The sequence below is a fragment of the Thunnus thynnus genome, chromosome 10, assembly GCF_963924715.1.
Source record: "Thunnus thynnus chromosome 10, fThuThy2.1, whole genome shotgun sequence".
Classification (NCBI taxonomy): Eukaryota; Metazoa; Chordata; class Actinopteri; order Scombriformes; family Scombridae; genus Thunnus; species Thunnus thynnus.
The window spans coordinates 28939096-28963289 of NC_089526.1; the positions used below are offsets into that span (position 1 = coordinate 28939096).

Consider the following 24194-nt stretch of genomic DNA (forward strand, 5'->3'; position numbering starts at 1 on the left):
ATATGTACTCCTTAACTCACAGCATACGATCCCATTTAAGGCAAATGATGGCAAGAATGTTTGGATACAGTGAGCCTATGCTCTCATTGCATAGCGACTACAAGCATGTTGATAATAATAGTCCAGGAGTTATGCTCTCACTCATAACAGTATCATTATTAAAACAGGTCTTTTGTTTTTACAAGTTCCCCCTACACATAAAATGGGGGGATGGGGTGGTCATGGGAGAAACAGGGGAAAGAATGGAAAAAAGACTATTCAAGGTTACGTCAGGGAGACTTATTTATACTTTGCTTCACACTGATATTTCCCATTGCTTGGAAACAAATGCAATCTCTTAGACCTTGTCAACAACAGTTTTTACGCATTTTTGCACTGCATGAAAAAGGCTGCTCCTGTCATGGCCAGCAGTTCACATCCCTGTGATCTAACTGCCTTCAGGAGTATGGGTCTGACGCAAATCCCCCTGTGACGCTGCGGCACAATAAGTGTCGGTAATAGCTCAGTGTTATTGGAGGGGAAAAAGTGTCCATTTCCATATCACTCTGTCACCTCTGTAAGCCGATCCCTGGTATGTTGTGCACTTTATGTTGTCTGGTCTCAGAACATACCCGTCTATCTTTTCTCCCTGCTTTTCACCCTCCTTGGAGTTTCTCTTGTTTGCCTATAATGCAGCTGTTGGTAGCATACTCCTGGCTATGAGACTGAACAGAGGAGGTTAAGCGCGCTCAGTTTTCCACTGTTTTCCTGTGCAGATTTTGGCTGACATGTGCTTCTTACTCAGAACCTTAATGTTTCCTATCTATTAATCAAGACAAGCCAGAGGAACATGCAGCTTTGCCCTGTCATATAATGGGCCCATACACTTAGCTCATGGAGATTATTTTGATAGTCCTTTTTCATTGTTCCACAATGAAAGTGAAAGAACGAAGGACATGAGCCTTTTTCATGGTTTGTGGTTGTCACAAATGTCAGTAAAGAGATGGGAAGCTTAATGAAAACCCTGAGATGTCTGTTTCAGCGTGGCCTGGCCCCTCACTCAAGTATCCATTCTTCTTTGAAGAGGTAACTTATTGGTTTGAGAGAAATTTCTGCCTGTCTACTTGTCTGCCTCACGGATTGACATCAGGGCAGGAAGAAAGCAGGAGGGAAAGGAAAGAAAGAGGGGCTTTTTCATCCATACGCAACCTTATTTCTGACATTAAAAACACGTTGTGTCAGCATCAGAGAACCGATAAATAAATCTTGGATGGAACTTGAGACGGTTCTTGTCAATGAAAACTTCAATGAGCCACAGACGGCCCTCGCTCCACTCCTGGCAGATTGTGATGATGTTTTAAGTCAATCCAGACTCGGGCCTTCCTCTTTTTCTTTTGTCTTCCTGAATCTCTCTGCTCTTTCTGTTTCGCTCACTTCAGTCTCGAACTAATAAGAGAAGCCCATGAGGTGGATGCAAAACACAAGTTTGTTGTGTTGTCCCACAATTGGACATAGGTTTACGGAACACACGGACGGATATTTGTACGTTTAATGAGATCAGACGAAAATGAAGTGCCTGTCCATCAAACTGCACTTGTAGTCAACTTCCACCAAAGAAGCCTTTTACACATGCACACACACGTAAAACATATACATTCACTCTCTCTCTCAGACACACTCACACACACATTAACCTCATGGTGACGTCAGACACTCATCAGGGGACATCAGGCTTGTCATTTCTTACCATGATTCTCCATTCATCATTCCCCTTTCCTCACACCGTCCGCAGGCTTCTGGCGAAAGATGATATTTAAAAGAAATCAGAAGTCAACTGAGAGTGCGCCAAGGATTTTCTCTCTGCTGTTAGTTTGAATAGTAGCCCACTTTTCTGTCATGGGAAATAAGATGTGATTCCAGGCATGTTTGAGAACATGGATGATCCCAGTACAGGATCTGGAAGCCTGGGTTTCACGTCCAACTTTTTATTTTTGCACTCTGATATGAATCATTGATGGTTTCTCAGAGGCATCTTTCCACTTACCACTAAATCCAATATACAATTGGCACTGTATAGCCCTTAAATTGGTAGTTAATCACAAAGATCTATCATGCTTTTTAAAAACCTGGCTGGTCATTGGTAGTGCACTGTAGCAGTTTATGTAGCTGGCCAAGCATGGGTAGAGCTTTTGTAAATTTAAGCTTTTGTCATTCAGAGTTTGAACTCAACTTGTCTCCTTTGGGAGGATAAACTGAAATATGATATGAAACCCCCCTGCAGCCATGTTTTATGAAATGTTACCGTGGTAAAGACTTGTAGGCTGCTACAATATGTCATCATTAGGTAATGTGTTTACCAGACCTAGGAAGACATGTCAAGGTGTGCAGAATACACTTATGGTATGGAATAGATTGTTGTATATTGCAGCACAGACTTTGCATTTTTAAATATATTAATAAGTCTAAGTGAATAAAATAGGATCAGGAAATCATTGAGTGGAACAACAACAACGAAGTATCACTGAAGCATAAAATAAAGCCGTAACTGTAGAGGCAGATTCAGCTCAAGCCTTTACTTTCATCCCCACGTGAATAATGGGAAGAATATTCATCATATGGATTGCATATAGCAGTGCATAACTTAAAAAGAAGATAATCATTTATTAGTTAGATTAATAAACCTTACATACACAAAGCAGAGGGAATCACTGAGACATGAAACAAAATGCACTATAAGTAGAATGTGCTTTAAAGCACCCACAGCAGACTTCTCCGAATGATACTAAGCCCCGAATCAATGACAGCCCTAAATAAATCTGTTTGTATTTATGTTATTTGGTAGTGTCTGCAGAGCTGGCTCCCTGCTGTGAATCAACCATCCCATCTAAGGGTAGTGACTAGTGCCGACCGAGCACATAGCTCCACGTCACAAGGCCATAAATTTCCACTGCAACTCCCATTGAAGTGCTTCAGCAGCACCAAAACCCCAGTCACGTCTTGGCTACCACCACACACAGACACAGTCAGCCTCTGCAAAGCTGAGACATAAATATTGATCTCAGTGGATTATTGATAAACAAGAACGTTCTGCTGGGTTTCACTTTAATTCTCTTTCATAAGAAAAGGGGAATGGGGGAGGAATCATGTGAAAAAGAGCAACCATGAGTTATAGAGTCACAGAGATCTTGAGAGTCAGAGAGAGAAAGAGCGCAGTAATCCAGAGTAACATTTCAGTGACGGAGGGGCTGGTTTAGCATCATTAGCTGCGGTCTGTAGTTTCGAGCATCTCTCTCATGGTGGAACCACACTGGCATTCCATCCTGGCTGTTACTTCAAAGCCAGAATGCCCTTGTTTCTTATGCTAACCAAATTTGTCAGGGCAGCATTAGACTGGGGATATGGGAGATTGAGAGGCAGGCCCTCTCATCCAGAACTGTGTTTTAATGGCCTATCTCACCACCGACTAATCGTCTCCTTACAAGTGGCAATGCGGGAATCCTCTATGTCACAGCACATGTTTCTCTGTCACTCTTTACACATCTGTCTCTCCCTTTTTCTCTTACTCTCTCTCATCTTTCTCACTTGTTCTATAACTCTTTCCTTCAGTTTTGCTCTGCATCTCACTCTATCTTTCCCTCTTCTCCCCCCCCTCTCTTTCACTGTCTTCCCAACCCCACTGCCTAGCCCCATTAGTGTTGGCCAAATTGCTTCCGCATGAAGACTCCTTAATTGTGGTAATTCGGTGGCAGAGAGAACCACGGTTTGAGTGAGCAGAGAACATGTGTCACTGCTTTAGTGGGCAGACAGAAAGGCAGGCAGCACCTGGAGGGAATGGTAATCATGAAAATTAGACCCCCAGCCTCCGCTACCACCAGCACTTACACCCCATCACTGTCTTTATACCACGGCTGTTATAAGCAGTGAGTAACACTTGTATACCCTGACACTCTAACCTTTCAATGTGCTGGAAGCAGCTTTGCTAGGTCTCTCATGGGGAGACATATTTTTTCTGTGTATTTACATACTGTGTGTAGACACTTGTGTGCATGTGTTTTACAGCAGCATTAAAATATGAGGGTTCTTTTAGTTGAAGTATTGCTTCTATACATGTATGTGCACAAGTATGGACTGTTGGTTGAGGTTTTTCATTCATACTGTAATAACCAAAACCTTGGCAGAGGGCCTTTGTGTGTATTAGTGTGGTGTGATGGTAACTATCACTGCTTGTGTAAACTGCACAGTTCTTGTTCAGTTTATTCTGCTGGTGTTGAAGCTACAGGAAATATAAAATGCATCTTCCTGTGTGTAACCAACGTTTTCCTGCAAATGCCCTAATGCACACTAAGTGTTAGGGTGGTAATTTTACTGTAACTGCTTTCATTTTTTGAGTGTAGGCTGATATACCCTTTTTTCTCAGTTGCTGCTAGAGAGAAGCAAAATGGACATTTTCTATCAAAACATCAAAAACTATTTCTTCAAAGTTAAAGTTATTTTTTTAAAGGTCTCTCAGTCTAGAACTGAGATTTTGTGCATGATTGTCTAACCTGTAGATTTGTGTTTGCCCACTGCCAGACCTGCTCTCTTCTCAGCTTTAACTGCAGGACAAACCACTACTGGTTCACCTTGTCTGTTTTCCTGTCCCGCTCTCTCTGCATGTGTCTGTATTTTTGCTGTGTGTCAGTGCTGGGCAAGATGCCAGCAGACCACCTGCTCCTACTTACTGCTTCTACTTCAGCCCCTCCTGACTTAGGAGAGACAGTTATTGTTTCTGCATCAGCACTTAATGGCTCAGCTGGCTGGTTTCAGTCTACCCAAACTTGTCTGTGTCTACCTCTTTTTCTGTCAGCCCTCTAGCTGCTATGGGCTCGTTGCCAGACTCTGAGCTTTTAGTACTTTAGGTTCTCTTTCCTTCTCTGTCTGTCTTTGTCTACCTGCCCATTAGGGTTTGGCGATAGTGTACATCCTCTTGTCAACTGATCATCATCACATATAAAACTGATCCCTAATGCATTAATACGTGCCAGGGACCGATTATCTGAAATAAAGTGGAACTCTTCAATCTGACTGATACAAGATTCTTTTTTAGGCCGATGCTGATATTCGAGGGTTTAAAAAAAATCTGATAACAATATATCACCCGATATTAATTTTTTAACAAGCACATAACATAAACAAACATTTTTGATACGCAACCCTTAACATTAAAAGTTCTGACCAAGATATGTACTGACTGGGACAGTCTGTATGTCTCCGTAGCTCCTTCCATGTCTGTTTCAGCCTGTTTTTGTTTCGGTCACATAGCGTGCGTCAACCAATTCCCTGATATAATTAATACTTTGATCTCACCTCTAGCAGTAGTGGCAGTTACAGGTTCTGCATCAGCACTTAATGGCTCCTCTGGATGCTTCCTGAAGTGTGAGAGTAGACATTACAAACTTTTCACACAGAGACCTTCCCATTCCTGATCTTATAACATTTCAGCGTTCCCGTGTGAATGTCATGGCCTATCCACTAAATGTTTTCCATAGCATCAGAAATGAAAATTGCTTATCTAGAGTTTTGTGAATGTAGGCCAATACAACACCTCGCTTCTAGTTTTAGAGTGTAGACTCGCCTGGTCAAATGTTGTAGGCGGACAACTTTCCCATATCATTCCTCAAAGCAGTGAGAGCAGGACATGTTTTAATGTGTAAAACATGGCTTTCAAGTCCGCAGATGTCCTGCACACATATGAACACACACACACACACACTGAGCTCCGCGTCCCATACTGCCCCATCACTGTGTGTTTCCTCTTTTTTCTCTTTCGTTCTTTCTTTACTCTCTCTCCGTCCCTCCTTCTCTTCGTATTTTCACACTCTCTCCTCAGCGTTCAGGATGGCAAATCCAGCTGCCCACGGTTGCCCTCACAGTGTTTGATGGAGTGCCGTAGCCTCTGGCCCCTAGCTGTGTGTTTATGTACTCCTTGCACCTGCCCTTGCTTGACGAATAACAGCACCACACACATTCACTCACTCAGTCACACACAGAAACACACACACACGTCTGGCTGTAATACACACACTAATGCATTACACACATATACCAAACTGAATTCCACTGTTCAAGCCGACAAACTACCAACCCTTGTGTTTCTCCTCTTCCTGTGTACCCCACTTTTTATAGTCTTAACAGCTGTCCAAAACATTGTCCAGAGTCTCCCCCCCGCCCAACGCAACAACCACCACCCCAGCAGGTGCACCGTGCCCTTTAGGACATCTACGTGGTCAAGGGGGATATGTTACAGTGATACGCCTAGTGCCATTTATCAAAGCGCAAACAGAGGCAGGGGAATTGCCTTTGTCATGTTCCAGATTGGCTTGCACTTTTAACATCTCCATCTTTTCCACAAAGAATGAAGGACTCAAGGGAATAGTCAGGCTATGTGGAAGCCTTGTCATCACTGTTTCAGTCATTTTACCTTCAGTACTGTTTTAAAGAAGGCCAAACGGTCATTGGATCTGGATATCTATTCTGTATGATCATTCTTTTAAAGTGGGATGGGTGATTCATGTGTTTCTAGGTTCACTGAGATACACTCAATAATATTGCCAAATGTCGAGTGCAATCCTTTTATGGCAAATGTATGTGAGCTATATTGTTTCCACTGGGAGAATGGAGACTAGCTTTATGTACTGCCTATGTCATTCTCTGTCTTTCCCTCTGGCACTGGATCACATCAGATAACGCTTTGATGTGTATGTTTGTGTGTCTGAACCTATGTGTATGTCCGTATATGCATATGTGTGCTTGAGCTTGCACATACTGTAGATGTTTCTCTAAAGATGGTCAGTATAGTAACTCAACTCATGGCTTCCACTAAAATAAAGCTATTCATCTGGTAAACGTGGACAGATAAGACGATGACCAAACCAGTCTAAAACAGTTGAAGTTAAAAACTGTTTTAACAGTTGTCAGAAACAATATGCTAGACCATGAGTTGAAAATTCAGCAGTAAGACACTTCACATGTTCACAAAAACAACACACACTCAGCAATGTAAGAGAGGGAAGGAGAGTCAGAACAATAAAATCAGCTTGCGAATCATTTTATCTGTATTATCTTTGTTTACTGTAATAATACTTAAAAATGCATTTATGCATGCAACACACAGCATTGTTGTTGGAATCAGGCTCAAAGAGTAAGATGCTGATTGCTTGGGTTTGGGTTCTAGGATGAAATAATTCACATAGACCATCTCCACACTTCATGTAGAACATCTGTCCTGTAGACAGAGGAAGCTGGTAGAGAGGAAGGTAACCAAAGCCACAGAGAGACATGCAATACCGCTCTGTTTGACCATTAAGAGGCAGGCAGGGAGACAGAAGGAGGGTTATTAACGTTCCCATCTTCCATCTGGGCTGATAGAGGGCCTCTCAGACAGCAGGTGAAGAGGTTGTTGGGTAATTTGTCTGAGAGAGGGAGAGGAGGGAAGTCAGTGGTTAGGGATTTTAGCAATTGCCAGTAATTCCCTTGGTTAAATGCACTCTAAATGTGTCTACCTGAATTGTTCCCTTGTTCACCCCGCCTGCTCTTTTACATTAAACCTACCTTGGACTACTGGTTGATTGGGATTAACAACTTCAAAAAATAATACTATATTCCCCTTTTTTACTTGAAAGTAGAGAGCACAAGATACCAATTTCAGTTTAAAACAACATACCTAAATTACATTTACAGTAGTTATCTGAACATGAACAGATGGAGAAAGAGTTTGGGGGAGAAAACGTGTATGAGAGTGATAATGATGATGACGACTGATAAGAACAGTAAGAAAAAAAAGTCAGAGAAGTGTATGTGGGTGCAGACTGGTTTCTGTTTTCTGGTGACTTCATAAGCGGTTACCAAATAATGACCTGGGGAGCTTTCATAGCCTCTCTGGTAGCACCGCTCATCTGTGCCTTATTAATGCAGCCTTCTCACTTACCAGTAGGTAATAAATGCCTGGTATCCACTTCTCCTCTTTTATTTATTTAAGTTGTACATCCATTTTTTGAATGCATTTATTTTTTTTCTAAGCTTTTTGATTTTCTCTCTGCCGTTTGTTCTGCCTTGTTGATCTTAGTGTCACTTGGCCAGCATTTGACAGAAAAAGCCCCGATCGGTTGTAAACACAGACAAAAAGTGTTGTGGACACTAGTAGGAAATGAAGTGCTATCACTGTAAGAGGGGATTATTTTGAGAAGTAAAGCCTTATCGGAACAGGTGATGTAAGAATTTAATGTGATTCACTCGGACAGTTCCAGCTCACTGGAAGAATGTAGCATGTGATGGATGGATCCTCCTCTCTTCTCTCAACAGGCGGTTTGGCACATAACTCCCTAAACTCTATAATATCTTTTAGCCATCCAGCTATTTCTCTCTCCTCCTCCTGTTATGTGTTTGAAATAGCCTCTCACCATAGAAATAACATTGACATATCATAATGGTGAGTATGTAATCCCCCCTCTCCTTACCACAGTGCAAACAGTTTCATTTTGGAAAGATGGCAGATGGAAGGTTCTTCCACACTAGGCTGCCATTAAGAGAAATAATCATAGAGTGAAGAGCACTTGAGGCTCCTGTGATGTAATGCTGGTGTTAGGTGAGTTGTAGTTGACACTAAGCTGGACACGGGAGTGACTATATTGGATATTGTTTTGGAAAGATATATCCTTTATATTGGCCTATTACTCATACTCCTAATAGTCCCTGTTTAACTCAAAATGTTCAAGTCATTCAACTTAGTAGATTTACTGGGAACCTGTAAAACATTTAGAAAAAGCACTTGACAATTTAAGGGTTTTTATCTCTTTCAATATCCTTCCTGGGCACTTTTTAAAACATTATGGCTGTGATGTCGGAAAGGAAACTTTCCAAATCCAGAGGAATGAAAAATAGAATCAAATAAAAAGTCCCCCCTTATAAATCTTTCAACCCTGTCAGCATGTACTCATAGATAAATACACACATAAAAAATTATTTAATAGGGACAAGCATAGATTAGTAGCAAAACAAATTAAGTCGTGTGCCGATGAAGGCGCATGTACCTTACAGTAAAGTTAGTAATTTGGGCTGTAACTTTTGGGAGAGCATTCATATTTTAAACAAAATTTTATAACATTCCGTAATATCCAAATGTTTTTTGGCTTGTTTTATGTGTTTATCACGGAATAAAAACATCAGGTCAATCTTGGAAACAGAGTCCACTACCAGTATCCCCGCCAGAACTCTGATGAATGTGACACACTCTGCCTGGTGTCGGTGATATCTGTGTTTTAGAGCACCTGGTTTTTCTTTGGGAGAGAAAAAGGGGAAAGAAAGGGGTCAAGAACAATTAAAGGCCAATCAAGTGTTTAACGAAGCCTCGGCAGCGGTGTTAAAACCTGCTGGACTGCACTTCATTTTCACTTTGTTTTTTTTTTTTTATTAGGTGTGAAATCTCCTGGCCCGTCACCGACTCTCGAGGGCTCGGTCCAAAACCTGGAGCTGAAGTTCTGCAGCCGTGCGACGGTGAAATGCGCCTCAGGAACCGTGGGAGCTGTAAAAGTGTGTGCCAGGACCCCAGGTGTGTGCAGCTGTGCCCTGTTAAAACTTTACTGCCTGTGTAGGAGGGAGAGAGTGAGACCGACTAGACTCTTCTTTTACTTTCTTTAACTTATACTTTTACACACTCCACTCTGTCTTTCTCTCTCCCTCTATTTCAATCTTTATCTTGATTTCTTTCCAGCTGTGTGATTCAGTTGCTGTTTTCTCCTGGGGCGCTGTCATTGGGCTCTGGCCATGTCTTTGATGGCAAGGATGTTATTGGAGCTAGTGTCATAGCACCGAGTTCACAAGGTCAAACTGCACATATGATGTCAGAAGGATTATAAGATCTATTGCAGCTGTCAATATACAAATACAAAGAAATAGAAGCATATGCAATTAATTTTAAAATTAACATCTATAGGGGATGTATAAAATAATGTACACATAAGGAGTTTGAGGTAACTAATCACTGCAAACACAGCTACGAGGTATTAGGTTCTAATTAGTAATACTGTTTTGTTAATGTGCAGCTTACTGTACATGTCTACCATATTTCTGTTAAGTTTTACCTTGATTCGGCCGGTTTGGCTGTTTTCAAGACTGTCTCCATGACAAATCAAATATTTTAGCGTTTTTATCACCAAGTCACCTGCAGTTTTTACATGGATGATATGATGTCTTCTGATTGTCGCATGTTGCTTTGAAGAGCCAAATTGCTACTTGACAGAATACTTAAAAAACGGACAAATTCTGCGGTTATTGCGTTTGGCACAAATTGTCTCGGATTATTTTGTCTCCTCCTTTAGTCCTTCTTTTAGACATTAAAACACATCTTACATATGGCAACTTACATACTTGTACAGTCAAAAAAAGGCTGTTGCAGCATAAGGAACTCAGTAATTACTGTAATTCAGTGTCTTCACTTTTCTTTCTCTACATTTTCTTGCATCTGTAAGTACAGTGTGGGGGGCTGGACTTTGAAAATGCCTTTTATTCAAGTCACAAAGTGATTCAAATGAAGTGGATATTTTTGAATCCGTCAGGCATTCAAGACTAGCCTTTTTTAGATACATTTTTTATATCCCCTTGGCCACATTTCAGGTCTTTCTAATTTTAAATTATTTTGGTAACTGAGGAATTTGCAATGTCTATTTCAAGCTTCAACTCCTATCTCTTAGGTTCAGGAGAGGGGGTTAAGGAGAAGCTAGTTCCTCTGATCCAAGGCCCATCTGACACCAAAGAACTTCATATGAGCCGCTGGCTTAATGAGATCCGCAAGCCTGAATCTCTTCTGGCCCCTGACCTGCTGGCGTTTTCTGTTCAGGTCCCTCAGCAAGGAGACGATTGCAGGAACTCAGGTAAGAGCTGTTGAAATGTTTTAAGTACATGCATTGCAGTTTCTCCTCTCTTCTCCTCTCTTTTTCCACTGCATTCATCAGAGTACATTCCTTGGTGGTACAGTTTCCTACTCAAGCTGTGTAGTTTTTTAAAATCACAAATCACAACCTCGCTTTGATATATCAGTTTTTTAGCTCATTTTCCTGACATGGTTGTGGTGTTTGGATTCGTGACAGGCACTGGTAGTCCATATTCCATCTCAATTATTGGTGATCTAATGCAAGTTTCTCGGTTTGTTTAGGTCGTCATATTTTCCTTCCTCCCATAATGTCACGCAGTGCCCCCTTTCACTTATTTGTTTAGTAAAGCCGATAAGTGTTTTCCACTCCAGTGTTCTTGAGGCAGGGTTGGCAACTCGGCGCCTCTTTACAGGCAGCAAGAGTTCTCTAAACAGCAGTTAGTCTCTGTCAGCGCTGGGCTGAGCTGGCTAACAACAGCTAACCACTCGAGGATTGCTGCTGAAGGCTGCACTGATGTCAGGTTGCAGTTTTTGATTGCATCCTCAGACCAGAGATTATATTTCTGGTATTTGTGTGAGAGTATGTGGGTGTATGCTTGTATGTTCAGAGGGAGGGGTGTTGGATTATTCAGTAGCTCTTCCAAAAGAGCTACAAAGGGCTATAGTACTTGATTTAGTAAGTTGGATAATTTAATGACTACAGCTCGGTGTGTGTCATGTATCTATAGCAGTAGTCAAGTACTGTACGTCCTCATCCTTACAGTTTGGTCTCCAGTGTTCTTTTAAGCTGAAATTGCTCGTGTAATGCTTTCTTCTGTTAAGGGGGCCATGAATATCAGTATGTCATCACTAAACTCTCATCCCCTCCTGCAACCGCAACTAGTCCTCCGATCGGGCAGCCCTATTGGGCTCCCAAGGAAGATTGATACGTTTGGAAGTGGATGCACTCGACAGTCTCTCCTATGTCATGGCCTTCAGCTGGTCCCAGGTCTCTAAAAGCCCACAAAAGGTGACTTCTCTCAAAGTACATTCTGGGCTGCTGTCCCACCAACCCCCTCCTGCCAAACAACAGATACTGGAGAAGCCTGGGGTGACAATGTAAAACAATACACCTGCAGTATTTGTCTTCAGAGTTGCCTTCAGACTCACAACTGTACATCACTTTTAATACAGGGCTGCAGAGATTCATCGTACGGCCTTGACTTACGTAAACCCCCAAACGGGGTCCTGAATCACATCAGGCCCCTGAGCCTTAAACATGTCAGCGCTGAGATGGAGATAGAGCTGGCCTCAGGCTCTTTCAGACTGTGAAGGGAAGATACAGCTGTAGCTTAAGGTGTAGTGAAGTAAGAAGATAAGTATGGTTTAGAGACAGTGGATTTGGGAGGTCATCCCTAACCAGAAATTCCATTGCTGTTTGAATGTCACCTAGTCAATCACTATCCTATTGCTTGTGAACAGAGCATCAGGACACTGCTATAAATTGAGAATGTAAAGCAGGGAAAAGCTTACATTTCATAGGCAACTCCGAGTTTGATAAATGTCAGGACAGTCATTGAATAAATTTTCCTGAACGTTACAATGACATAAGAGTAGATTTTAAAAGCAACGTTATATTTCTGACAATAGGTTGTTTCACCCTTTACAACCTCACAGTCATAGATAAATATTTTTAGGAACTCTGGTAAATTCTATTTAGTGCACAGCCTCAGACTATTACTTTGATTTAGAGAGCATATTATTTCAGCAAAGCAATGGCTCATAAAGACAGTACATATTTTTGAATATTAAAACCTGATCTGAACACAAACCAGAAGACCAAAAGGAAGCAAAAAGAGGGGGAGAGAAGATGAAGGTGAAGGGGAGGTGGAGGGGGGGCTGACTCCCAGAAGCACTGGATATATCTCCAGCAGATGTGGAGCAGTGGAGGCCTGCACTCCTTCTCATCACTGCCTCGGTACTCTCTTTTTTCCCCCTGCTTCTGTCTTTAATGTTCTTTGTTTCTTGCTTTTTTGGTTGCTTTCATGCTTTATTTCTCACTCTGTCTGCATCTTGTCTCTATCTTTTGGTTTATTGTAATCTCACATCTAACATGCACTTTCTTTCTCTTCCTCTTTTCCCCCTCTATATCCATACACCTCTGTGCCTTTGTTTAGAGATGTTAATGTATCATTGGCTTGTGACGGGTGCAAAAGAAGAAACCTTAGTGAACAAAGGCGATTTAAACATTAACTTCTTTGTATTTTAATTTTAAACCACTGAGACACGCACACACACACACACACACACACACACACACACACACACACACAAAGTACTTCTGCCAGAAATCTTTCTTTTATCTGCAATATACCTGTCAATAGAGTCAAAGCTGGAGACAGCAGTGTGGTTTGACAGTAACAATTTCACCAGACTGGAACATTTCTCACTCTCTCTTCATGTGTATGTGTGTTTTGTCAAACATGCTTCTGAGGGAAGAGTTTGCAACGTTAGTGTGTGCGCACACAGGCATTTTTGGGTGTCTACTTATAGGTCTGTGTATTGTATAGCGGTCGGGCTTACATCAAAGCTTTTGGTCAGTCCACATGTCCCATGTCCCCGCTGTCATCCAGAGGGTGACTGGGAGCCTGTTAGAGCAGCGTTAATGGAATGATGGATGCAACGCCTCATTCAGCCAGAGATGAAAGGTGGAGTAGCACCACTCTAAATGCGCTGCACCCTTTGCTCCCATAGGACCGACTCAGAGGCTCAACATTTTGTGATCATGACATTTCTGAATTGTTGGAGCACTTGGCCTTGGCATCAAACACATTTTATTCGTCCCATGTGGCTCTGTTGATTCCATTTAGCAAATTCTTAAAGCGGGATCATTATACATCGAGCGTAGGACTGGGGTAGGGGAGTCAGAAAAAAGCTAACTTCTTACACCATAGACATACTGAAAACATTAAGATATAATGAGCCACAATCGACTTTTATATTCTATTTTACATTTGATTAGTCGCTTCTGGTTTTTGTAGAGATGCAACACAAAGCACAGCAGTGCTGTGGGATCTGTCCGCCCAATTCTCAAAGCACAATATTTATTTAAGGAAGAAGGGGGGAGCTTGTTTGTAATCGGGATCAAGCTACCAGTGTGCAGTCAGTGAAGTGTTTGAATATATACTCTCATGACATGGTAGTTGTGTAAGCATATATCTTGATTTGTATTTTTATGTTTTGGTGTATATGATTGACTTATAAGTCAAGAGAAGCCTTGCCATCAGTGTTTCCCCACTGGCCATTTATGTGTGATCTCTGTGTTGTCTCATTTCTTAGTAGATATGACAGGCTCTGGAAATCACCAGCACTTTACTTATGGATCCTTTAATTCGTCCCAGAAGCCATTTCCTCCATGTCTTACATTTTCCCCTTTTTTTATAGCTCAGAAAGGCCCAAAACTCTGAGGTCACCTCTGATACAACATATTTGGTCTCATGGACAGTTAAATTCTATATTAACAGCCAATCACACAATAACTGAATTTGTTGACCAGCATTTTAATGGCAACTTTGACACATGTTTTAATCTTTATTCTATCTCTGTCACTCTTTCTCACTCTTTCATGCAAAGTTAATTCACTAAGGAGATGAGTTGCTTTCAAATATGGCCAATGACATCTGTTTTCTGTCTAATTGTTTACCAGCGAATTAAAACGAAATTCCAATTTACTTAGAAAATGAAGAGAGGGGGGTTGGGGTTGGGTGGCTAGGGGTGGTGGTTGGAGGGAGTCCCTATACACTTGTAGAAACTAGAAACCGCATATCCAGACTAATGTGTTTTCATTTAACGGGGTTGAGGTTGGAACATTCTAATAAATTAAACACAATTAAAGGCGTGGGTTTTAATGCAGAAGAACTAAGCAGTGCTGCTTTGAAATATCCTCTTTTATGGATCCAAAGGCTTATAGCAATTTCATATCTTGCCATTAACCCTTTGCGTTACAATGTGACAGTCCCAGATGATTTCTCCTAATTGAGCGATTGTTCCAGATGGACCCAACAACGATTCGATTTTTTGGCAGCTGCAGAGTATCACTATAGCCAACTATTCTCACCCTTTTTCTTTTTCTTTTTCTCCCCTTTTACATGAAGCAAACATGATTCATGTGTAGGCTGTGATATGACACAAGGAATAATGAGAAATCAATGCCATTATTGAACAGCATGAAATACCAACGTAAGGAATTAGAGAGAAAGAGAGGCAGCTATAGAAGGAGTCGTACTTGTGCAGCTCAGTGGGTAAGTTAGTTGCTTTTAAGTCACAGCAGACAGCAATTCAGGGTTGGCAGGCTGGATCAGAAGGGCACAGGTCTCCCACATGGGCCCAGCTGAGAGCCAGGGACATGTCATCCTTCACTAGCACACTCCGGCACTGATGTCTGTATTCCTTAACTGGTATTATATCTATAAATTATTTGTGAATTTAATCAGAGTAGAACAGTGCTTTAAGGATCACTAGGACTAGAAATCCTTGGCCATGTCACTCATAATGACCTCCAGTGCTACACTGAGTGTAAATTATCAGTGCTACTCTAGATCATTTTGATCCCCGGACAGTGGCTGGCTGGCTGACTATCCTTTTTGGCTTGGTCTTGGGCTTGTCACTGCTGATGGATGGGAAAGACTAAGGGGGCCTTGGACGAGGCCAGTGTGAAGGAGTAGAGGGAGTAGAGGGCTAGAGGGCGTGTGAGGAGCTGGGGTTTATGCTGAACTTCGGGGCGAGCGGCAGCCTGCAGGTGTTCCCCCCCCCCCGACCCTCCACCACCGTGACTTGCACCAGAGGAGGAGGGAAGGTTGGGTCGGGTGGGCTTTATGATCATAGAGAAGACAAAAAGAGAGAGAGAGAGAGAGAGTGAGGGATAGCATGTGTTTTCCCCAGGCACGCCAGCAGCTGCGAGACAATGATTTATGCTTTTCTCAGAACTCTGGGATCTCAAAATGTTACATTTAATCAAGCACACTGAGAGCAGAGCAAATGTTAAAGATGTTCCCTATAAAGCCCTCCAGTTTTGATCTCTTTACCATACCATGGGAGCTGTGGGAATAGGGGAACAAAGTGATCTTTAATCTTAATTTAAACATATTGGAGGGAATTATGAAAGCTACATGGAATTAATCCTTGGAGAATGCCCCAAGCGCTGTAATACTAAACATATTTAGTTCCCTAATAGATATTAAAGCTGTTTTCTTCTCAATTACTGTTTGTACATTACAGATGGAAGGAAGAAAATTAGAGTTAGATGTTAATGTAGAATTTAGTCCACTCTTCAAAACTGATGCACAGTGTTACACTGTAATATACTTATTATGAAGTTATTATAGGAAAATAAAATATGTTCCCATTGGCAGTTAGTGTCAATACTTCCAAACTCTTTTACATGCAGACAGAAATTCATCAGTGCAGATTTGATGTATTATATATACATTACACACATTAAGGTATCTTGTTTATATAATGACACATATCCATGCTATCGTGTGTGTGTGTGCATGCATGCATGTGTGCGTGTATGTCCTGAGAGACCTGTCCACAGCAGTCAGAGACAGGTGGGATCTTACAGTACTCCCAAGTCTGTAGACCCAAAGACTAATGAGAGCAGGTGGGAATGAAGCGCCACCTGACTTTGATCTGACCATTTCACTCAAAGACACACACACACTACACTCACTTGGTAGTGCATGCACACGCGCAAGCATGCATACATAGAAACACTTGCCACACATGCTCTCTTTTCTGAAACCGTAGCCTTTGAATGGGTTTCACCGTAGATGGGGTGTGAATTTTGGGATCTCCCTTGGTAGCCTCCTCCATTACAATCTTTCAAAGGCCTGCCGTACTTTCATACGTCAATCTATCATGCTCTTTTTCCCTCCTTTGCATGTGTTCACTCACTCCATTGAGTGTTAAATCAACAGTCTGGCTTTGTCTTAGGCAGCAGTGTGATGGCTTTAAGCTGCTGGCTTGAACTTTCTCTGGCTGATAGACCAACAGTAGACAAAATGGTACTAAAAATACATGTATTTTACGTCCATATGAGAAAACACAAGAGGCAATTTATTCTGTAAAGTGATGTGACCAGCTTTGTAGCTGTTGGGACCTGACCAAAACTTCATTTGACATGATATTAAATGCCTGAGAGAACTACTTCTCTGGAAGTATATATGCAGAAGTGTAAATATATATATGCAGAAAGTGCACATTTGCTTTTCAAGTGTTTTTAAAGTGCAGTTTAAAATTTATTCTCCAGGTTTTGCAGCATATAGCCTAAAATTGGTCTACTCAATTTTAGATTTAATTTAGGTCCATGAAAATAGACCATCATAGGCTGTTCAATTTGTTTATTTGTTTAAGTACCCTATAACTTCCTCAACAATCTGTTTAATCTTCAAGACAACCCCTCTCATCATGTCTCGTCAGTCAGCGTGTGTGAAGCAGAGCAGGTAATGTGGAGATTAGACCCGAGGGAACCCACTCAGAGCTGGCTATTGAGGTCAATCACGGCCCATTACTGAAACTGTTCATCTGTGAAGTGTTGGGCTACTTAGGCCACTCTCACATTGCTTAAAGTCTGGCTGGAGTGTGATGCTGAGGGGCAGGGGGCAGAGATTGGGGACAACATACATGGGGATAAGAGCTGATACTGAGGCTAGAGCTGGGGTTGGGTTGGAGTGTGGCTTGGGCTAGAGCTGCTGTTCAGGCTAGCCTCCACTCTTACATGATATCACAGCTCACATGTGGCTATTTTGCACCGGCCACTTTACATCAGTCCCAGTCATTTTTCAGTTTAACTCAGTTGCAGATTCAAAATGGACAGAAGTTGTGGTTCATGCTGAGTAGATGAAGGTAAATGATACTTTATTGATCCCTGTGGGGAAGTTGGTCAACAGCACAGTAAAAGAGTACACCAAAATAGAAAATGGGAAATAAAAATAACTTGGACAGCCAGGTAGTGTTAAACATACCATAATACAGCTAACATTACACAAACAACACCAGAACAAAAAATGTAAACTGTTATCAATGAAAAAATCATTTCTAAGCATGATAATAATACTAATAACAGCTTTAGTCATATAGCACTTTTTAAAGCATGAAGTCACAGGAAGACACAGTGAGGCTAAAACAATAAGAAAATATAATATAAATTATATTACATGATATACATAGTAAACAATAAAGATATAAAATCAATTCAGAAATAGAATATAATTAAATTGGCAAAGGGAAGGAAACAGAGAAAAATAGAATAAAATAAAATTGCAACGATTTAAGGGATCTGGTTGGAACATATCTTCTGTTCAAAACATTGACATAAGTAAGGCCACGATGTTAAAGACATTAAAAGAACACTTAAAGACACAGGTTTCTAGGATTTAAGAACTGGAGGGATGTGGTCTCTCCTCCTGCAGCAGTCTTAAGTACTTGTAAATGTGCAAAAAAAAGTAATGTAATGTGCAATAGTATTCCTACTGTAGGAAGACCGTCAAAAGACCATGACAGTAATCCTGTCTAGTTGACAATAGCATGCATGACTTTCTGGCTGTTAGCAGAAGAGCATGTCATGAAGCGAGGAGATGTTAACATTTAGTATTGCTCAGTATAGGACAGGGCTGGAGCTGCAGAAACCCAGGACTAACTTCAGCTTAGGGGAACACGGTGGTAAAACTGAAGGCTTTTCTGGAGTTAGCTGTCAGTGTAATGCAGCACGGTGGTGTGTAAGTGAGTGAGAGAGATTTAGCCTTTGAGTGTGAAGAGGGGTCATTCTAGGTCACTGCTTTTTCACTTCTAAAAGTTGTCGTCTAGGAAGGGCTGGGTCAAAGGGAGAGAGAGGTAATTAGCCTTTTTCACCGTGTGAAAGTGGAGACGATATTAGCTCATCAGTTTCATTAAGATGATCTGTGTAGAGACCCAATGACTGCCTTTAATGGCTATAAGAGGGTCTCTTTTATCACATTTGCTGTGAATTTAATCTCCAATACTAATACAGATAAACGTTTTCATTCAGGTTGTTAACTAAAAGTTTTCCATCCACATCGGATACCAAAACAACAGAAAAATTCCTAAATCATCATGCTCATGCTCACTCAGAGCGGGATATTTGTGACAGCAGCTGTATGCCAGCTCACATGAGTCATACGTTGCATTTTGAAAAGCTTTCATTGTATCCAAACTTGAAAACGTTTGAAGAAGTTCTCAGGGGTCAAAAAGGCCAGCATAGCGTGGATGGAAGACCTTTTATATTTTTTGCATCAGAATAGCAGTTCTATGATGTTTGGTGTTTGGCAACAGATGAGTAGCATCTCATTTAATGTTGAGTTTTATGTTCTATTCACACTGAGACAACACTTCAAGTAATTGTATTTCTACAGCTTTCCCTGCATTTCTCTTTTTCCTCTTTGTGGGGGTGAGGGAAATGCTTGCCCTTGGCTACTCAGCAGCTGGAAAATAGAGATCTAGCTTGTCAGCTACTGGGCGTAATGTAATTCCCAGGGCACCCTGATTCATTTCCCACAAAGGTGCAATTAATTTTAATGTTTGTCAGTGAGATATTCAGTGTAGAGCCTGACACAAGTCCACAAAAGAGTCCCCCCAGTTCTATACACTCCCACCATTTCAAATTCCCATGCGACTGCAGTTATTACAATGAGTAATTACGAGTTAAGCTCTTTAGAAAAAGAGTAAAAGCACTATAGTTTCCCTAACTCCCCAGCTGTATCCTGTGAGATTCTTACTGCACCATTCTTAAGTCAAGAAGAAAGAGGAACAGGTAATTGGTGTAGTTTTCACTGTTTTTAAAACAGAAACATCTTGCACATGTTGTGTATGTGCTGTGTTTGGGAGTGGGTATGCTGGCTGTTTGCTAAAGTGGACCGCAGTAATCCCTGGTTCAATGTGTAGCGTACAAACTGTTTACTCTTTATCCAGTTCTGGGTTGAGTAGCAGAGGTGGGGGAGGTCAATTTAGTTAACCTTATCTAATTGAATGTTGTCACTGGATCAAAGGTCGCCACATTCCACACAGTCAGATCACACATCACACAACACAATCAAAACAATTGGCTTCCCCGGATCACCTAATCAGGGGCTTGGGGTTTTATTCTCACAAATTAGAGGGGATAATGTCCAGACTGACTGCGGAGGGCCAGAAGACTGTCTTTAGTTATGCGCATTTGGATTAGTTACCATTTGGCTACAGCACTTTTACAGCACTTTAGTTGTACTGGTATATACTGTGTTTTCTCACATCAAACGGTTAGAATATAAGCATTCTAAATGTTACTTAACCATTATTTATGTTGATAAAGTAATTGTGTGGATTTTGATGGGCTTGAGAGAACAATATTTAATGAGAAATGAATTAGAAACCTCTTTTTTTCTCATTATCATCTTATTGTCATTGATGATGTTTTCAGTATCTTCTCTTCTGCTTCATGATGAACTGGACAGATGCGCTGATGCAACTAGCTGTGGTTGCCCTTTGACAGAAAATTTACTTGTCTAAATCTTTCCCATCTTTGCTTACAGAGACAAATATTAATTAGTGGTGGCTCTCTGTTCATCACACCCCTTAGTTTATTAGTTTCGCTGACTGTCTGCGAGCCATGCTTCTGTCTTTCATCTCTCATTATTGCTGTTCCAGCTATGAGTGAGATCAACCACCACCTCCTCACATTATTAGAAGTTGGTTACTTATTCATACTCTGCCAGTTCTAAAGTCACATACAGGCTAACCAGAGTTCAGAAGGATGCCGAATAGGCCTAGCAAAGCAGTATTGAAGCAAGCTGACTGGAGCTCTGTGCCGGTAGCCAAACCAATATGTGTCTCGCCGCTTGAGTGCCCATCAGAAAACACACGGTGGGCGTGGGAAGGGGATGAGAGCCCATTAGCTTCTTCACAGCTCAGCTGCCGCGGCGCGCCTCCTCCCTCGTACCGTGCCCTCCCCTCGTCTCTTCTCCCATTCCTCCTACACTCCCCTCCTGTTCTGCCCTCCACACACACTTTCCCAGGCTATGCTGTGGCCCAAATCAGTCTGTATGCACACACAGTGGACACATTTTTACCACACAGAACTGCAGCAGCACCAGCTCTTCAAAAGACAAAAAGGGGAAATATTAAAAGTTAGTGGGCAAAGTGCAGTCCCACATAAAGCAGCAGTGGTGAGGATGAAAAGATGAAAAGGGGGTTGGGGGGGAGCTGAAATGCAATCTTGGGGTCAGAAGGGGGAAAAAATGATATTCTTCTGATGCTGATGTGGAGATTATTACTGGAGCGCTGTATTGAGATGTAATTTATTAAGCTAATGGTGGTTGTGGGGTTGTGGTGTAGATTTGGGTGGGACAGTTGTGGCGGTGAGAGAGATTTCTCACAAGTCTCAAAGAATAAAAATGGCAAAGTAATTAACAGAATCAGCCAGTAGGAACCAGACTGGGGGGTGAGGGGGGGCGGTCAGTGTGGCTCAGTCAAGAATGGAATGTAACGCAAGCCGCACTTATGTTGAATTCTCCCATATAACTAGCTTATTCTTACACACTCTCATTGACACACAGATGACTCTCAGTAGTACCAATTACAGGGTCTTTGGCCTTGTTCAAGGTTGACTCATGTTCAGAAACTCTGCTGGAGCTAGCAGAGACCGCAGTTTAGAATCATCCGTTTCTGGGAGATAGAAGAGACAGGAAAAACAGGGATTATGCAAGGCTTTGTTTGCATCACCCTGACCCTCTGTTGTTCAAAGTGTATTTCTTTCTTACATCCAAAACCACTGTGATTTGTCCCAGTGACAGACAGACTAAAGAATGGCTTCTCAGAGCCTTCACTCTATCGTCACATATTTATCCCCTAAATATGGAAGCAGTTCCCCCGCCTGAGAGTTCTGTAATTCTTCTCGTTTTGTATGCAGAGCTTTCATTTGTCTTCAGAGTCCCCCTCAGACCACACAGGATCATCTTTGGCGTCACTTCCCATACAAGAACCAAAATCACGTTGGGATGACTAAGTAAATGCAGGTTTAACCAGCTAGCGGCAGTAGAATGACTTGCAGAGGAAATGAAACAGATTTCGAGCTTCAATCTATAACTTTCTGTATGTCCAAACTACAAACAATAATGATGAAATAATAATGATAACTTCAAATTCACTGGTTTCAAGTTTAAACCACAATTGTGGGATTTATAGCCTGCTTGTTTTCTAGCTACAGTTTGCTTTTAAAAAAAATAAACCTATGCATATGTGACTTTCATGTCACTGGCTGTCAGCAGTTGAACTGTATAAGCTTTGACTTTTAACAATGTTACCGGCCAGGGGAGGGGAATGTTGCCAAACAAAGGTTTTTTTCTGTCACCCTCAGCTGTAGGATTAGACTGATTGGTCTTTATGGACCACAGTGTGAATAAGGTGAGACTTTCATAAAATTCCTGTTAATCCTTCATCGAGGATACTGAGGGTAGTAGGGTCATATGCCTTCAGAATTCCAATCAAACATGGACCAGCCTTTCATTTATATTAATTATAAACAGACACATACAGTCTGAGGATGATGTCACTGTTGTTGAAAATAATGCTAATACAGTCACACCAAAAGCCTTGTCAACATACTGTATTTATAGGAAAATATAAAGTGGTATGTCTTTGTATATTTTAAAATGCCATTTATTATTTTTCCAAATTTTTACTTTGCCCTTGCTTTTTTGATGAACGTCTATATTTGGCAAGCAATATGCTATAATTCACTTTTCTTTTTTGCTTTACTACAAAGTCATTTTAAACATGTTTGCTTTAAGTTTCTGCATTGCATCAAGTGCTCCATTTCTTACACAACTGTCAGATTGTTCTTAAGTAAGAAAAATACCTCAAATGGATTTAAATTGCCCTAAACCTTTTGCTTGTTTAATTTTTATGCTAAAGTACTTTTTGAAGATAAATGCTATATATTAATCTGTCTGCAGACGGCTCTCACTATGACACTTTTTCCACTATGCATCAGGCTATAACATTATAAGGTGTCTAACTCACATCACAGTAATCATTGACATTGTTTATATTGAAAACAACAACATTTAAATTGATTATGTCAAAGTTTGAAATTACTATCATATGTCCTTGCTCCTTAAATGTCTTATTGCTCCTTAATGGCTTATTTAACATTTCACTGAAAGTCTCAGTGATGATTTCTACATATTAATCTCTTTGTATTTGATGATTTGGCCTCCAATTTTTTATTAGCCACAACTCTCTGTTTTATTTTTTCATTTTCACTTAATTGCAGTTCATATCCCTGCAAACAAACTCAAATGAACAGATGCACACATCAGTGGACTTTGTCATCACAACCTTTTAACTTTGTACCTAGTAGTTAGTTTTTAATGTGTGATCTTCCTGATGTTTATTATGTTTATTTGGTTGTATGAAAGGTGCTGTAAGGTACGCTATGGACATTTTTGTCTGTACTGAACTATACATGGGTCCACATTTATCCATGTAAGTGATAGCTTTACATATTGCAGGCTACAGCTTTTTGTGTGCTGTATATGTTTTTAGTCATACAGTTTAAGTTGATAGATGGCAGACATACAAATTGAAGCAGAGGATTTAACAAGTCAATAAACAAAAATGCAGGCATTTGACTTTTGTTTTTGTTCTTAGTTCTGATCTTTGCATTTGTTTTGGGCTGTATTTGTTCCTTTTTTGGAAAGGCTTGCAACGCTAGCATGATCTGTACAGCAACATGTACAGGTTATGTGCAAAGGAAAATAGGCACGTGGTTGGACAGACGGGCAGTGAGTAGTTTCAGAGAAACAAGAACTTTATATATTGTATTGAATGATAGATTTATTGATGTTAATGCTAACCTCCACTCTATGCTACCCTTGGTGTCAGAGTGTGATTGAGGTGCTTTAGCTCAGTTCTCATCCATAATGGCTGGAGGAAGTGGGTGCTCAGTATCCTGGTTCATGTCAACCTGTCCACTCTGCTGTCCACTGCTGACCCGGGACAGAAGGGGTCAGCCCCCGATGATACTCCTCCCTGTTGTTTTACTTTCTGTTTTTCTGTACAGTGGTTATGTTCATAATTGGCAAGATGTGACAGGACTTAGAAAACAAATACTGGAAGTGAATAGAAACACTTTTATTGTATCTTTCTTTTATTTGCTTTCTTCTCTCCACTCTTTCTCTCTCTCTCTCATACACACACACAAACACACACACACACACTCTCTCTCTCTCTCTTTCCTCCTCTCGCTCTCTCTCTCTAAGCACCAGCAGTGCAG

The 24194-nt window shown here is 41.1% G+C and overlaps 1 protein-coding gene across 5 annotated transcripts in view; it reads left to right on the top strand.

Annotated features, from left to right (window-relative positions):
* The window catches only part of LOC137191923 (intermembrane lipid transfer protein VPS13B-like), a 343015-nt gene that overhangs the window by 86248 nt on the left and 232573 nt on the right, over window positions 1-24194 (top strand). For all 5 annotated transcript variants that reach the window (XR_010930464.1, XM_067602417.1, XM_067602414.1 and 2 more), the window contains exons 18-19: window positions 9431-9565; window positions 10707-10886. Coding sequence is in view for 4 of the 5 variants with exons in the window: in XM_067602417.1 (XP_067458518.1) it covers window positions 9431-9565; window positions 10707-10886 (315 nt within the window). In the remaining variant the exon portion in view is untranslated. The remainder of the gene's footprint in view (window positions 1-9430; window positions 9566-10706; window positions 10887-24194) is intronic.